This window comes from Erinaceus europaeus, chromosome 3, assembly GCF_950295315.1.
Source record: "Erinaceus europaeus chromosome 3, mEriEur2.1, whole genome shotgun sequence".
Classification (NCBI taxonomy): domain Eukaryota; kingdom Metazoa; phylum Chordata; class Mammalia; order Eulipotyphla; family Erinaceidae; genus Erinaceus; species Erinaceus europaeus.
In genome coordinates this window covers 15,513,623-15,526,704 of record NC_080164.1, presented here as the reverse complement: position 1 = coordinate 15,526,704, position 13,082 = coordinate 15,513,623, and the positions used below count along the sequence as shown (strand labels likewise).

The 13,082-nt window shown below is 54.3% G+C and overlaps 1 protein-coding gene across 2 annotated transcripts in view; it reads right to left on the bottom strand.

Moving 5' to 3' along the window:
* Window positions 1-924: 924 nt before the first annotated feature.
* EFR3B (EFR3 homolog B) overlaps window positions 925-13,082 on the bottom strand; it is a 90,533-nt gene continuing 78,375 nt past the window's right edge. For both annotated transcript variants that reach the window (XM_060186676.1, XM_060186677.1), the window contains exons 5-12: window positions 8,598-8,719; window positions 6,454-6,603; window positions 4,664-4,798; window positions 3,668-3,746; window positions 3,299-3,434; window positions 2,978-3,139; window positions 2,048-2,159; window positions 925-1,738 (exon numbers count right to left, since the gene is read on the bottom strand). In XM_060186676.1, the coding sequence (XP_060042659.1) occupies window positions 1,579-1,738; window positions 2,048-2,159; window positions 2,978-3,139; window positions 3,299-3,434; window positions 3,668-3,746; window positions 4,664-4,798; window positions 6,454-6,603; window positions 8,598-8,719 (1,056 nt within the window). In that variant the 3' untranslated portion in view covers window positions 925-1,578. The remainder of the gene's footprint in view (window positions 1,739-2,047; window positions 2,160-2,977; window positions 3,140-3,298; window positions 3,435-3,667; window positions 3,747-4,663; window positions 4,799-6,453; window positions 6,604-8,597; window positions 8,720-13,082) is intronic.

Sequence of the window (13,082 nt, the reverse complement as noted above, 5' to 3'; positions counted from 1 at the left end):
GAGAGAGAGAGAGAGAGAGAGAGAGAGAACCAGGCTGTTAAAAGAGGCAAGGGCTGAGCACTAGAGGAAATGCAGGGACCAGGGGTCTTCTGAATCCCACATTCCAACTCACCAGGGCACAGAGGAAGAGCACACACCATGAACACAACGCCGGCTGATCAGAAAAAGGCAGAGATGGTGGGAGGACCAGGAGCTTGGCTGAAGCCCTCTAGCCCCCCACATAGTGACAGTCAGAGAGTCCCCAGCCACCAGGGTGGCCACACAGGAACGTCCAATTAGAAGCAACACACATATGCAGATGCATCATACAGAGTGCCGTCCAAGCTCTCGAAGGCAGGGCCGGGGAGATAGCTCAGCACTGTAGAGCACACAGCTTCTAGGCCTGGCAGCTCAGGTTCGATTCCTGGTACCGCCAGGCAGGAATCATAGGCAGAGCTACACAGGAAAAGCACCAGTTCTCTCTCTCTTTCTCCTGGGCAGACTGCAAAGTGGTTCCTGTGACCATCCAGAAGGGCTTGGAAGACTCAGAAAAGCCCCCAGCTGGCACCTTAACAATGTGCTGGCATCAGTCAACAATGGGACACTCAGCTACGAGAAAGCAGGGCCCGAAGAGATCAACAGATGGGGCCAGTGGCAGCATGGCAGACTTTGTAAAGAGTGACAAGCAAGGTGAGGACAGGGAGAGTGTAGGGGAGGCCAGGGCTGTGCAGATCAGCATGGCCAGAGCAGAGATGGGCCCGACAAAGAGATGGCATCCAGGGAGAGACAGGGCTCAGGCCTCCCAGCTTCGGTCTGGAATCTGAAACCCATCACCCAGAAACAGACTGTTCCACAAAGAGCAACAGGAGGGAGGGGGATGGCATTCTAGAACATTCTTGGACTCATGTTTAAGACAAGTGAAGAATGATGGAAGTAATGAGAAGGCTGGGAAGGAAGCATAATGGTTCTGCAAAGACTTTTCCTGACTGAGGCAACAAAGGTCCCAGATTCAATCCCTAGCACCACCACATGCCAGAGCTGAGCAGTGCTAATAATAAATAAATAAGAAGGAAGAGAGAGGAGAAGAAGAAAAAACTAAGAGAATACTCTATGAGAGGTCTGGGTGCTGGGTCATGGCTGAGCCTGACTTCCAGGGGGGTTTATCCAGTCACTGCAGGCTCCAGGCTCAGCACCTCTGGGAGAGCCACTCACTCTGATAAGCTGGCCAAGACGATGGGATTGGAGAGCAATGACTCTTGACTTGAATGAGGACTGCAAGGATGCCAGAAGAGGCCTGTGAAAGCAAGGACAGTCCAGCGGCCGTACAGTGGGGAGAGCACCAGACCTGCACGCCTGAGATCTTGCATGACCCCTGGTGCTGCACGTGCTAGAGTGGCACTCTGGTCCTCACTCGCTTATAAGGAGACCTAAGCAGAGAAAGCTGAGAAACTGAGGTGGGCACAAGGGCCAAACAGGGCAGTGAAGACCCTCAGGAGGTCTGTGGAGGGAAAGAGGACAGGAACCAATGGCTTGCTTCCCGGCACAGATATGCCTGCATGGCAGGGGTGTCTGTAGCTGATTAAGAGCCCCACTGAAAGTTCAAAGCAGATGCCCAGGCTGGCTGCTGACTGGCACCTTGTGCAGTGTGCAACCTGCACCACTGGGGTCCTGGGTAGGGGCTGCAAACATGGGGGCAGAACGGCTCACCTGGAGGAGGGACTTGAGCAGCATGATCTGGGTCAGCCGGTTCCTGTTCTCCCTGTAGGCCAGAGACACCAACACTCACCAGGGTGGGGACAGGGGCCCGGAGACCACCCTCATTCCTCCCTCAGGTGTGGATTCTGCTCCGTCAGGTTCATCTTGCTGGGGTCGCCAGGACTGGCTGCCAGGGCCAGACAGCAGACTAAGGATATCCCCCAAAAGTGGAAGGAAGTGATGTGGGGGTGGGGGTGGGGGTGGGGGTGGGAAGGGGCTGCCAAAGGCTGCTGGGTGGGGCTGACAGTAGAGAGGAGACATGAGGGTCATTGCCTGGGGAGAAAGGGCGCAGGGACCAGGGCGGGCAGCTCACCCGGTCCGCCCCGTCTCCACGGCATGGTGCAGAGAAGGCAGCGGGACTTTGCTCATGATGAAGAGAATCACCTCGGAGCGCTGGTAGGTGGGCAGCGTGCTGGCAAAAGAGCCTGGGGGCGGATAAGGGTATGAGAAGGACGCTGAGGGAAGACGAGGGAGGACTCAGCTGAGCGCACCCTCCACCAGGTCTCAGCCTTTCAGCCTAGGCCTGTCTGAGGTCTCAGCGAACCTGGACACACCCCTGAGCCCCAGTGTCCGGGAACAGGGGGCAGGAGCAGAGGAGGACCCTCCAGAGACCTCCTGCAGGCCCTACTCCCCCCCCAACCTCCCCAGCATTCACCAGTCCTCCCAACCTCCTCTCTCATAGAAGCCTCCATTTAGGGCCCCGCCCCTACACTCACCCCCTCACCTCGCCCCTCCCCTGACCCGCCCATTGTTCTGACCCTCCCCCGCCTCCTCACCTCAACGCCCCGCCCCTCTTACCTGGCCCAGAGAAGCCTCTTCCCCTTGTAACTCAGACCCACCCCTGCTGCGTTCCCAGCCTATTCATTCTCCCAGCTCTGCTTCTCCTCCCGCCTCCTACCCTACGTTCCGCCTCCTCCATCGCAGGCCCCGCCTCTCGCAGGTCCACCCCGCCCATTATACTAGGAGCTCCGCCCTCATTTCCACAAACCCCGCCCCATCACTAGACCCGCCCCTCCAGCTTCCCAGACCCCGCCCCTCCAAGACCCCACCCACACAGCATCAAACCCCGTCCATCAGTCTACGTAACAGCTCATCCGTGGCCCCGCCCTCCAACAACAAGCCCCGCCCACCATCCAAACCATGGCCCCGCCCCCTCTAAGCCCCCACCTGCAGTGCACCGAACCCCTCACCAGTCTCTATCACAGCCCCGCCCACACGGCCCAGGCCCCGCCCCGGGCCCCACCTATGGTCTTGATGACGGCCTCCTGGAACATGCGCTCTTCATGCTCCTTGATGATCTTGGTGCCCCGGCTGATGGCCCCGTCGTAGCTCCCGGTCAGCGCGTAGTCTATGCTGAGCCGCAGCTGCCTCAGCAGGGTGTTGAACATCTCCAGCACCGTGGGCCCTGTGGGCGGGAGGCCGGACAGTCGTTCCCCTCGCCCTGGCCCAGGCGCCCCTCCACCCCGGCGGGGCCCCTGCCTCCCACCTGCCCGGCCAGGTAACAGGACCCGACTCCGCCCGGGGGCTCACCGCCCCAGCCTCCCTGGGTCCTGGGGGGGCTCACCCACGGAGCCGGTGGCTGCGATGACGGCCGCCTCCGCCAGGACCTCCACGATGCCTGCCCGCACGGTGGCCGCGCTGCGGCTGTTGGCATCCAGGTGGCCCAGGAGCTGCTGGATCACCAGGTGGGAGTGCTGCGGCTGCGGGAGAGCAAGAGGCCGGTGCCCAGATGGCCGGTGGGCACTGGAGGGGGCGCGCGGGCACCCCGATGCCATTGCACACACCTCCCACTGCCTTCTTCCAACCAGTTGCTGAGCCAATCCAGCCAATCAGAGCACCTGTGCACACAAGCAGAGGCCCAGGAGCCCTCCCCAGGGCACCCCCTTTCCCGTCGGGCTCCCTGGCCTGCTCGCTGGGCCTAGGAGACCCGTACCTGAATGGAGTACATGATGATTTTGAAGCAGCGGATGGCGAACACCTTGGGCTCCCACAGCGAGTGGTTGTCCAGATGGCTGGGGGTGGGGTGGGGGGAGCACAGGGGAGGCGGTGAATGTTCCAAGGGAGAAACCAGCCCCCCCCCCCAGCTCCCAGGTGAGCGGGGAGGGGAGGAAGCCAGGAGGTGGGCCACAGGGACAGGGCATTCTTTGCATCTGTGAGACTCCACACAAGAACGAAAGGGGCAGGATGGTTATGCAAACTCTCATGCCTGAGGCTCCAAAGTCTCAGGTTCAATCCCCAGTACCACCACAGAGCTGAGCAGTGAGTGCTCTGGTAAAAAGAGAGAGAGAGAGAGAGAGAGACCCACAAGAGGGACAGAAGCAAACAGCACCACAAAGACCGTGCAGTGCTCTTTATTTGTTGTCATCATTGACGTTTCACTGCTCCACATCAACTTTTCAGAAAGAGACAGAGAAGGGAGGAGGGAAAGCCACCACAGCTCTGAAGCTTCCTCCTATGTGGTGGGCCTGGGCACAAACATGGATCAGGCATACGGCAAAGCAGCTGCACTACCCAAATGAACTATTTTTCCAGGCCAAATAAGCAATTCTAAACACGAGGAGGAGGAAGAGGAAGAGGAATGGAACCACGGGAACCCCTAGAATAGTCCCAAGTCTGAGCTGGAAGGAGATAAAGAGCTGTGGACACAGGAGTGAAGCCTGGCTCCTTCTGCTTCAGCCGGAACCCAGCCACCTCCTCACTCCATATTGCACTTGGCCACTAGATGGCAGTGTTTGTCCTTGCAGGGCAGGGGAGAGCCCCCACCCCTAGTCAGGCTGGCCCGTGACAATTCAAACGTGGAAGCTGGTGTGTGTGTCTGTGTGTGCGTGTGTGCGTGTGTGTGTGTGTGTGTGTGTGTGTGTGTGTGTGTGTCCGGATGGCAGGGGAGAGGAAGGGGGCATAGAAGGAACACGGTGTTGGGGGGACTCACATGAGGACCGGCTTGATGGCATTCTTGATGTTGCCAAAGGCGGCCCGGCCCAGCAGCTCCCGAAGGCACCTTTCTGCCAGTTCTGCTGGGTTCTCCTTTTCCTTCTCCGGAGCTTGGAGGGGTGAGGGGGACCGGCTGTAGGGACATGCAGAGGGTTTAGCTCAGTTGGCAGAGCATTAGGCTTGCATCCCTGGGGCTCCTGGTTCTATTCCCAGTACCATATGTACCACCAGAATGATACTTGGGCTCCTCTGTCTCTCTGTGTGTCTCATTTGAAGCTATCACATATGAAATAAAATAAATCTGAGAGAGAACGAAAGCTAACCGCTCAGGGAAGCTGAGTGGAGGAAGATTGTGAGATTTTTTTTGGAGACCCTCCTGGGCAGGCCTGGAGTACCTGTGTAAGAAGAGAACCTTGGGAGCCCCCTGTCCTCAAGCCCCAAGACTCAGCATAGACAAGCTTTTTTTTTTTTTTTTTTTTTTGGTTTCCAGGGTTATTGCTGGGGCTCAGTGCCTGCACCATGAATCCACTGCTCCTGGAGGCCATTTTCCCCCTTTTGTTGCCCTTGTTGTAGCCTTGTTGTGGTTATTATTGTTGTTGATGTCATTTGTTGTTAGATAGGACAGTGAGAAATGGAGAGAGGAGGGAAAGACAAGAGGGGGAGAGAAAGATAAGACACCTGCAGACCTGCTTCACCACCTGTGAAGTGACTCTCCTGCAAGTGGGGAGCCGGGGGCTCGAACCAGGATCCTTACACCAGTCCTTGCGCTCTGTGCCACGGGCACTTAACCCACTGTGCTACCGCCTGACCTCCTGAGACAGACACTGTGGGAGAACATGGGAGGGGTGAATGGAAGGAGAGGTGGTTGGCTAAGGTGTGATTTGGAACCTGAGTTGACAGATGTGCCCAGAGCGAAGAAACATAAAGAGCCCAGGGCAGTTGGTGTACTGCACCGAGTAAAAGACTGGGGTGGGGATGGGGGGGAGAGTTCAGGTCCTGGAACAGGATGGCAGTGGACCTAGTGGCGGTTGTATTGTTATGTGGAAAACTGAGAAATGTTATGCATGTACAAGCTACTGTATTTACTGTTGACTGTAAACATTAATATCCCAATAAAAAAATAAAATTAAAAAAAAAAAATTTTTTAAATGAAAAAAAAAAAAGCCCAGGGCTCCCCACACAGACTGAGACCACATGCCTCCTCCAGTGAGGTGCTATTCCAGAGATGAGCAGCAGAGGGCGCCCTGGCCCTCCGGCCATTCTTCAGCACAAACTGGGAGCCGGTGACTTGCATAGCCCCAGCCACCCCTGGGAAACTTGCCTGAGACCATTCTTTGGAGCGGCAGAGGGAAGGGTGGAGTAGGACAGGACCCATGTCTGGAGAGCTCCCCGATTACAAACCCAGACAGGCACGTTTCAGGGTACACCATACCAGCAGCATGTGAGGGAGGCCGGGAGGTGGGGAGGGCAAGGTAAGAGGAGCCAGGCATGGGCATCTGGAAGTTCCTGCAGGCCCACTGCTTCCTGCTGTCATCAGTCAGACTCCCTCAGGCCTCCCAGCACCATCTGCCTCTTTCCCTCTTGAATGCAGACTAGAGGCTGCAGGGGCTGTGGGTACAAGCCCAAACCCAAGCCCAGGCACCAGGCAAACAGCAGCCCTGGGCACCCCATTCCCAAAGCCAAGACCCCTGATCTTGAACCTTCTGGAGCTGGAGTTTCCAAGCAGCCCCGGGCTCCCTGCAGCCTTCGATCCCAGGGTCAAGCCCTCCCCCACCCCCGCCTCCTGACCTCTCGGCCTCCTCCACATGCTGCAGGTTGAACAGCAGTGAGGGCACGATCTTGTCCATGTGCTGCGGCTCCCAGATGTTGGCCTGCAGCTCGTCGTTGACCGTCTTCCTCACCACGCCCTGCAGCCCCTTGATGCCCGACATCCGGATCCTGAGAGGAGAAACCACCGTGTTCCACGGGACCCCAGGAGGGGGTGTGTTGATCCCCCAAAAAGCAGAAAGGGGCCCCCCTCTGCACCGCAGGCCGCTCAGCCTCCTGGATGGCTGCCCTAGGGCACCCGGATGCCTCTCCTACCCCCACCCTCATTCTAGTGTGCAGGGGGGCTCAGCCTCTTTGGACCCATCCCCACTCAGTGAGCCGTGAGCTGGGCACCGGCATCCCCAGTGTACCACCAGCCGACTGGTGTAGACACTGAGCTGGCTGAGAAGCCAGAGGGGAAACTGAGTCACGACACAGAGGGGACCCCTTTCTCACAATCCTGGACCCCATGGTGCTGACCCAGGCCTTGCAGGAGGGAGCCTTCTTTGCTGCCTGATTATTTCAGCATGAAGATTCTTTCCATATTTTCACTCTGTATTCTGCCGCCCCCCCCCCTCCCCACCAGAGCACTGCTCATCTCTGGTTTCTCGTGGTACTGGGGATTGAATCAAGGACTTTGGAGCTTCAGACATAAAAGTCTTTTGCAGAACCCTTATGCTGTCTGCCCTCCTGAGCACAGTATACAGGGGGGATGGGGAGCTTGACTAATATTAGCCCTGCTAATATTCCCTGTCGTGACCTCTTTGACTGCTGGACACACTGTCTCTCTCGAGAACTTTCAGACTAAGAGACTGAGATGATGGCTCACTGGGGGGTCTGGAATGGCCAGGTGCAATCCAGGGAGTGTGGAAGTGTGCCCCTGTGACTACAGCAATCCTGTAAATCAACATTTCCTCAGCAAAGTGACACTGGACTTAACTCCTCCCTCATCCATGTCGACTGTCTCTGATTTTTCTCTTTTTTTTTATTAAAAATTTTATATATATATTTATTTATTTTCCCTTTTGTTACCCTTGTTGTTTTACTGTTGTTGTAGATATTGTTGTTGTTATTGATGACGTTCGTTGTTGGATAGGACAGAGAGAAATGGAGAGAGGAGGGGAAGACAGAGAGGGGGAGAGAAAGACAGACACCTGCAGACCTGCCTCAGGCCTGTGTAGCGACTCCCCTGCAGGTGGGGAGCCAAGGGCTCGAACCAGGATCCTTCCACTGGTCCTTGTGCTTTACTCCACGTGCGCTTAACCTGCTGTGCTACCGCCCATCCCCCCCCCTTTTTAAATTTCTTTGATGCAAGAATTTTCTACCTAACAAATTATTGCCTTGATCATGGAGAAGGGCAGCTGGGGGGACGTAGCCTGGTCATCTTGGGCTGACACAAGGAAAAGGAGACGTGGGAAGTGAGTCATGAAACAAGGAGGAAGGGCTGAGTGCAGGGGGCAGAGGGATCCCAGAAAGGGGACACTGACAAAGGCATATTGGAGTACAGACTTCAGGCAGCAGAGGAGGGAGCCACATGGGCAGACACATGGCCATGCAAAGGCCCTGGGGCAGAGATGTCTGTCTATGTGGGGGAGGGGTGAAGAGGCCTGGGAGGCTGGGGGTGGGGGAATGGGTGGGAGAGAGTGACAGGGTGGCAGGGGTGTTTCAGTGCAGCTACTTCTGAACAAGAGCTTTGTGGGGGCAGGGGAGGGCACACAGTGGTGATGCAAAAAGACGCTCCTGCCTGAGGCTCAGGAGCCAGGTTCAATCTCCAGCACCACCATCAGACAGAGCTGAGCTCTGGTCTCTGTCTTTTTCTGTATCACTCTTATTAAACTAAAAGGAATGTTTTGAAAACTGAACTTGTATGCAAGTCTGCATGCGTGTGTGCGCTGCCAGAGCTCTCTCTGACTCTAACTGCTCTCCAAGGCCTCACCCCTCACCCCTCACCATGTTTCCTTGCCACCAGTGTCCCCTCCTGTAGAAGGCACGTGCAGGGAGCCCCCTTCTGCCCACGTGACAGGGACATCCCATGACGTCACCGCAGGGCCCGGCGCCCTGGGAAGGGGAGGCGCGATGGGGCGGGGTCCTCTAGGACCCTGTGCACCCTCACCCCCCATACCTACTTGGTCTTGATCTCCATGTCCTCGTGGCTGGAGTGACACATCTCACTGAAGCGGGACACGAAGAAGTCATAGCTGCGGTGGTAGGACGGCGTGTCCTCCTCGATGTTGGCGAACTTGACAAACTGGTGGGGAGCAGACACAGGAAAGGGGTGAGAGAGGGCCGCCATGCTCCCCGCCTGGTGGGGGGGTCTTGGGGTCCCCGGGTGGCCACCCCCAGGAAGGGCACCACAGGGTCTGGTGCAGCCCTTGCCTAGTGCCCACCCAGGGAGCTAGGGCTCCGGGGATGTCTACACTGCAAGGCCGTCCCTGCCGTCAAGCTGAGGACAGAAGGCAGAGGCCGGGCGGCTGAGTGCTGCCCCCACCCACATCCAAAGCGGCTCCCGTGGCCTGGAGGTGACACAGTGGGTGGAGAGCAGGACTTGCACACAGGCAAGAGGCCCTGAGTTCGATCCCCAGCATTGCATGTGCCAGAGAGAAGCTCTGATTCTCTCTCATAAATAGATCTAAAAAAAAATTGGGGGGGGGGGATTTGCTGTTGAGGAGACAGCATAAGACTTTCATGCCTCAGTCTCAGGTCCCAGGTTCAATCCCTAGCATCACCATAACTGAGTGGTGCTCTGGTCTCTCTCTCTCTCATTAAAATAAAATGCTTAGAAAAAAAAAAAAAGACAAGTCATTAAAAAATGTTTTTTTCTCCTCTAAGGGCTAAAGATAGAATTCATTTGGAAAGGGCATGTGTGACCCGTGTTCAAGCACTGGCACCACCAATGAGCACCAAAGCACCAGGGGAAGCACTGGTCCTGAGGTCTCTCTCTCTGTCTCTCTGCCTGAATGAACTCAGCCCAGAAGCAGTGAAGCCACACATGTGTGAGACCCTAGTTCTGCCAAAAGAATCCAGGGTGAGTCCCAATAACATACGGTTTTGAAAGACTGAAAAACTGGACTCACTCTGAAACAGCTAAAACCAGTCACACAGCACCTTCCGGAATGCATGCTGGGAAACCAGAAGACAGCTGACGTCCGCTGGGAAAGGAGACCACACTGCAGTGCTAGCCAGGGAAGAGTGGCTCGGGAGGGAGCTCCGCTCGCAGAGCACTGCCTTTTCATGCCTGAGGTTCCTGATTTGATTCCTGGTACCATATGTACCTGAGAAGTGCTGTGCCTTCTTTCTCTGTCTACTTTCTGCCTCAGGAGACTCTGCCATAGGCCATAGTGTGTGTGTGTGTGTGTGTGTGTGAGAGAGAGAGAGAGAGAGAGAGAGAGAGAGAGAGAGAGAGTTTATACAAACATAAATTGAAAGGGGAAGGGGAGATAGGGAGATGAGGGAAGAGGGGAGAGAGAGAGTGTGTGTGTGTTTATACAAACATAAATTGAAAGGGGAAGGGGAGATAGGGAGATGGGGGAGGGGGAGAGAAAATGTGTGTGTATATTTATACAAATATAAATTGAAAGGAGAAGGGGAGATAGGGAGATGGGGGAGAGGGGGAGGGAGAGAGAGAGAGAGAGAGAGAGAGACCTACAGCACTACTTCACTGCTCATGCAGCTTCCCCCTCTGCAGGGGGAACCAAGGGCTTGCACCCGTGCCCTTGAACACTGTAATGTGTGAGCTCTATTCAGTGCACCATGACCCAGGCACTTGCCATAGGCAATACATAAAGTGAAAGTCATGAAAAATGAAAGTAAAAATTCAAGTACATCTGCAAAGTTTGCCACTTCTGATCAGGGTCTTGCTCTGTGTGTGGCTACCACAGCCTGTGCGTTTGCAATCCCAAACAGGAACTGAATTTTAGTGGCTTCTCAAGGAAGGCAAGAATCACAGCCTAAGTGGAGGCAAATTACTAAACATTAAATCCACTGCCCTGGCTTAACTGGCCTAATATTGCAAATGTCATCCTTTGAGCAGCTCTAAAAGATTAGACATAAATGCATTCTCGATTGTTCTGTGTTTGTATTGTTTAATGTTTACAAACTGTGGTTGGCTTAAAAGGAGATACTAGGGAGATAATTCCAGACTGATTCCAGTGTGTGTGTGTGGTGGAGGTAGGGGTGGGGCACTGCCACAGCCCCCAGAAGCCAGGCTCCATGCAACCGGCCAGGTGTCCTATATTCAGCTCAGCTCTGTTCTGATGCCATCGGCCCCAGAATAGCATCAGGGACCAAAGGGCAGATTCCAGTCTCCCAGCTGCCCTCCAGCCCCCACTGCTGATGCCAGTTGTCTCCCGTGTTCCTGCTGGAGCTGGTTTCTGATGCAGAATGCCAGGATGCTCCCCATCCCTCCCCTACTCGATGGCTTGCTAGAGAGATGCACAGAGCTCACTCACTTGTTCTGTGAGATTATAGCTTAAGGTCCTAGGGAGGACCTGGGGCTCCCTCTCCAGGAAGGCCATGCTCCTCAAATCTCCATGTGGTCACCGGCCGGGAAACTCTCTGGATCCCGCCCTTTGGGACAAGTCCAGAGACTCAGCTACTGAGCACAGCTGATAAAGTCGTTAGCCATGGATCCCAGACCCCTTCCTGCTAGGGGAGAACTGGGGAGGGGGGCGAGGCTGACCAGTCCAGCCCTCTGGTCACCCAGCTGGGTCTCCTGGTGGCCAGCCCCTGTCCTAGTTACTTCCAGCAGTCACATATTAACTTGGACCCAGCTGTGCTGAAAAGGGGCTTGTTAGGAATATGAGACAAGAGGCCAGATGAGGGCACACCTGGTTGAGTGCACACAATGCAGTGCACAAGGACCCGAGTTCGAGCCTCTTATCTCCACCTTCGGGAAGGGGAGCTTCATGAGTGGCGAAGCAGGTCTGCAGGTGCCTCTCTCCCTCACTCTCTCTCCTCTCTAATCTCTTTCCCGCTCTCAATTTCTCTGTCGAAAATAAATACACAAATAGGAATATAAGAGGCACATTTCACCCAGTGGTTCCCAGCACTCAGGAACTTCCCAGAGTCATTTCTAAGAGCTCCATTCCAGAAATAGATTGACGATCATACTCAGCTTTCCTGTGAAAGGTCGTAATTGACCAGCCCTTCTCTAAGACCCTTCAAGGACCTGGGAGAGGGGAGCATAGATCTTTGGGGGTGGAAGTGGTGCAAACTGTACCTCCATTATGTTTTAATCTTGTAGGTCACTGCAAACTCACTACTAAAACATAAATTAAAAAAATACCATATAAACAGGGCAGCAAAAGGGAAAATAAACAAAAAAATATTTAAAAAATCACCATATCAGGTAGGGAGATAGCATCATAGTTATGCAAAAGACTTTCTTTTTTAAAAAATTATTTTATTTTCTCTTTTGTTGCCCTTGTTGTTTTGTTGTTGTAGTTGTTATTATCGTTGTCGTGGATGTCGTTGTTGTTGGACAGGACAGACAGAAATGGAGAAAGGAGGGGAAGACAGAGGGGGAGGGAAAGACAGACACCTGCAGACCTGCTTCACCACCTGTGAAGTTACTCCCCTACAGGTGGGGAGCCGGGGCTTGAACCGGGATCCTTATGCCCGTCCTTGCACTTTGCGCCAAGTGCACTTAACCCACTGCGCTACTGCCCGACCCCTGCAAAAGACTTTCACACATGAGGCTATGAAGTCCCAGGTTCAGTCCCCAGCATGAGCACAAGCCAGAGCTAAGCAGTGCTCTGGACTCTCTCTGTATCTCTCATTAAATAAACCAATAAAATCATACTTTTAAAATCACAATTATCAGAACCATGTTCTTAAAATGGCCCGGCCAGTGCGCTGTCACACTAGCTGTCAGTCTGCTTTCCTCACATCCAGCCAGCTGTCAGTGACTTATTCCGGATGCTAGTGAGCAACTTCAGCAAACACCATTCATTATACAGTTGATGGTCATCAACAGTTAACAGTGTATTTGTTTTGTTACATATAATATTCTTCTAGCTCTCAACATGCAAAGCAGAGGGATTTTTTTAATTTTCCCTTTAAACATTTTTTTCAATATTTATTTATTTATTTTCCCTTTGGCTGCTCTTGTTGTTTCTCATTATTGTAGTTATTAGTGTTGTTGTTACTGATGTCGTTGCTGTTGGATAGGACAGAGAAAAATGGAGAGAGGAGGGGAAGACAGAGAGGGGGAGAGAAAGACACCTGCAGATCTGCTTCACCGCTTGTGAAGCGACTTCCCTGCAGGTGGGGAGACAGGGGCTCGAACCGGGATCCTTACTCTGGTCCTTGTGCCACATGCTCTTAACCCACTGTGCTACCGCCCAACTCCCTTTATTTTCCCTTTTGTTGCCCTTGTTGTTTTTTATTGTTGTTGTAGTTATTGTTGTTGTTACTGATGTCATCGTTGTTAGATAGGACAGAGAGAAATGGAGAGAGGAGGGGAAGACAGAGAGGGGGAGAGAAATATAGACACCTGCAGACCTGCTTCACCGTCTGTGAATCGAACCTCCTGCAGGTGGGGAGCCGGGGGCTCGAACCAGGATCCTTACGCCTGACCTTGCGCTTTGCACCACGTGTGCTTAACCCGCTGC